General features: G+C 58.1%; 1 protein-coding gene across 1 annotated transcript in view; it reads left to right on the top strand.

The window, feature by feature from the left end:
• The window catches only part of COLGALT1 (collagen beta(1-O)galactosyltransferase 1), a 27,812-nt gene extending 24,908 nt beyond the window's left edge, over positions 1 to 2,904 (top strand). The window contains exons 7-9 of the mRNA XM_032267921.1: positions 7 to 381; positions 1,435 to 1,641; positions 2,216 to 2,904. Of these exons, the coding sequence (XP_032123812.1) occupies positions 7 to 381; positions 1,435 to 1,641; positions 2,216 to 2,483 (850 nt within the window). The 3' untranslated portion in view covers positions 2,484 to 2,904. The remainder of the gene's footprint in view (positions 1 to 6; positions 382 to 1,434; positions 1,642 to 2,215) is intronic.
• Positions 2,905 to 3,241: the final 337 nt, after the last annotated feature.

The raw sequence follows: 3,241 nt of genomic DNA, 5'->3' as shown, positions 1-3,241 counted from the left end.
GTGAAGCCGAATGGGGTTGTGCGGCTGCAAGGCTGAGGTGCATGAGGCGTGGGCGTTTGAGGGGCTGAGAGGCCTTCCTCTCCTGAGATCCATCACGGCTGGCAGAGGGCAGAGGTTTGGATGTCCATGTGCCCCTGGAGCTAGGAGAGGAGGGGAGATGTGTTGGCTTCTCTCCGGGTCTCTCAGAGCTTCTCAAAGCAGAGCTCTGGGCTTTAGGGCCGGGCCTGGCCTTGACTTGGGCTTCCTCACTCAGGTGGTGGACCGGGGGCTGGAGAAATCGCTCGTGTTTGAGGACGACCTGCGTTTTGAGATCTTCTTCAAGAGACGCCTGATGAACCTCATGCGGGATGTGGAGCGGGAGGGCCTCGATTGGGACCTCATGTGAGTCGGGGTCTGAGGGTGGAGTGAAGCTGGGGCCTGGGGTAAGGCCAGGACTTAGGTAGGGCTGAGGGCAGAGTGGAGCTGGGGCCTGGGTACACAGCCAAGGCTTAGAGGTGGGGCTGGGAGGCGGAGTGGAGCTGGGTCCTAGGGGCGTGGCCAGAGCACTGCAGCTGAGCCTTGAGCCTGTATGTCTGGGTGTGATCGGGTGGTAGGCGTGGCCTGGGACGTGGCCAACTCCTGGAAGCATCGCAGGTCCCTGGGCCTGAGAGCACTGTCAGGGCTGTAGCCTACAGGGAAGGGCCTTGGAAGGATCACCCAGAACTCAAAAGGCCTCGTCAGAAGCCTGCAGGCTTGGTCAGGGCTTAGAGACTTGATTGAGGCCTGTGGAGCTGGGTATGGTTAAGATTTGACCGACCAGCCTGTGGGTGTGGCTGAAGAGCATGGGGGCGTGGTCATGGAGGGCGTGGTCAGAGCTGGAGGTGTGGCTGAAGAGCGTTGGGGCATGGCCAGGTCACCTGGGTCTTAGACCAGGCCTGGGATGGGAGTACCATCAACGTGTTTTCAGGACTGGAGCCGTCCTTCTCTCCTGTAGGTGGGTTGGTTTGTCTCCTCCCTTCCTCCTCTTTCTTTCCCTTCCATGCGCACTACCCTAATCTGCATTCCGGGGACACTGCCCCATGTGAATAGTAACTGCACCCCTTTATTCCTGACTGCTGCCCACAGCCCGGCACCTCTCCCACCTGCATCCCCACCGCCCTCTGAACTCAGAGTAGTTTCAGCCTCAGAGGACATCTGCGTGATCCTGCTCTCCCTAGCTCCAAATCCTCCGTGGCTCCCTTACGCCCTTGGGAAAAACTCACACTCCCCCCATGACCCCCAGACCCCTGGGCTCCTGCATTCGCTCCATCCAGTCACAGTTTCCTCTTGTTGCTCCGCAAACATTCTGAGTCTACTCCCATCCCGGGGTCTGACGGGTAACTAGATTCCTGGCTTTCCGGGCAAGCGCCCTTTGGAGGGCGGGAGGAGAGTGACAGGCCCAATCCTGCACCCCAGCTACGTGGGCCGGAAGCGGATGCAGGTGGAGCACCCCGAGAAGGCTGTGCCCCGTGTGAGGAACCTGGTGGAGGCCGACTACTCTTACTGGACCCTGGCCTACGTGATCTCCCTGCAAGGCGCCCGCAAGCTACTCGACGCCAAGCCGCTCTCCAAGATGCTGCCTGTGGACGAGTTCCTGCCCGTCATGTTTGACAAGCACCCAGTGTGAGAGGGGCAGGCGGCTGCTGGGCTGGGGTCTCCAGTGGGTCTGTCCTGGGGGCGGGGGGTGTGAGACTCAGGGCTCCGAGGAGAAGTCTTTTCTTCTGCCCACTTCTCCCTCCGTTTGCCCCTCCCAGATTTGTCTCCATTTGTATACCCTGTCCACTTCGTCTTTTTTTTTTTGAGATGGAGTCTTGCTCTGTTGCCAGACTGGAGTGCAGTGGTGCAATCTCGGCTCACTGCAGCCTCCGCCTCCTGGGTTCAAGCGATTCTCCTGCCTCAGCCTCCCGAGTAGCTGGGACTGCAGGCACGCGCCACCAAGCCTGGCTAATTTTTTGTATTTTTAGTGGAGATGGGGTTTCACCATGTTGGCCAGGATGGTCTTGATCTCTTGACCTCATGATCCACCCGCCTCGGCCTCCCAAAGTGCTGGGATTACAGACGTGAGCCACCTCACCCAACCCACTTATGTCTTTATCCTTGCTGACTTCTTCCTCACCCCCAATTTTTCCTCCAGCCGTCCCTTCTCCCCCTCCCCTGAAGCCATTGCTGCCCCTCATTCCCCTCCTGCTCCCCGCAGGTCCGAGTACAAGGCCCACTTCTCCCTCCGCAACCTGCTTGCCTTCTCCGTGGAGCCGCTGCTGGTCTACCCCACACACTACACAGGGGACGACGGCTATGTGAGCGACACAGAGACCTCAGTCGTTTGGAACAATGAGCAGGTCAAGACCGACTGGGACCGCGCCAAGTCCCAGAAGATGCGGGAGCAGCAGGCGCTGAGCCGGGAGGCCAAGAACTCAGACGTGCTCCAGTCCCCGCTGGACAGTGCCGCCCGGGATGAACTCTGAGGGGCGGCAGCCAGAAAGCCAAAGTAGTCGTCGCTGGCCCAGCCCCCACGTGCTCACTGAGGACATCGGGGCCACCTCTGGACCCCTTGGCAGGCCAGGGAGGGCTCCCTGTGTGGGATGGTGTCCAGCCGGCTCTTGCTCAGCAATCACATGCACACAGGCAGCATAAGTGGAGTGCCTACCGCACGCCAGCCACGGGACTTGGCACCAGGGAATTGGGATGAACCAAACCCTCTTCATCTGTTCATGTGCCCAACACTTATTAAGCACCTGCGGTATACCTGGTTCCCACGTTATAGCAGTGAATGAGGCAGAATGATTCTCTCCATCAATGATCGATTCAGTCATCAAGCAGTTACTGATCAGATTAAGAAGCAGGCACTAGTGATACACTCATTTTTAAAATTCACCCACGGATTTAGTGAGTGCCTACTGTGTGTTGGGTGACATTCCAGGCTCTGGGAGTTTTTTTTTTTTTTTTTTTGAGACAGAGTCTCGCTCTGTGGCCAGGCTGCCGTGCAGTGGCGTGATCTCGGCTCACTGCAACCTTCACCATGTGGGTTCAAGCGATTCTCCTCCCTCATCCTCCCTAGTAGCTGGGGTTACAGGCATGTGCCACCACACCCAGCTGATTTTTATATTTTTAGTAGAGACGGGGTTTCATCATATTGGCCAGGATGGTCTCCATCTCTTGACCTCATGATCTACCCGCTTCATCTTCCCAAAGTGCTGGGATTACAGGTGTGTGCTACTGCGCC

Source organism: Sapajus apella, unplaced genomic scaffold (genome assembly GCF_009761245.1).
Source record: "Sapajus apella isolate SASKATOON/1434 unplaced genomic scaffold, GSC_monkey_1.0 scaffold173, whole genome shotgun sequence".
Classification (NCBI taxonomy): Eukaryota; Metazoa; Chordata; class Mammalia; order Primates; family Cebidae; genus Sapajus; species Sapajus apella.
This window is presented reverse-complemented; position numbering and strand designations above follow the sequence as displayed.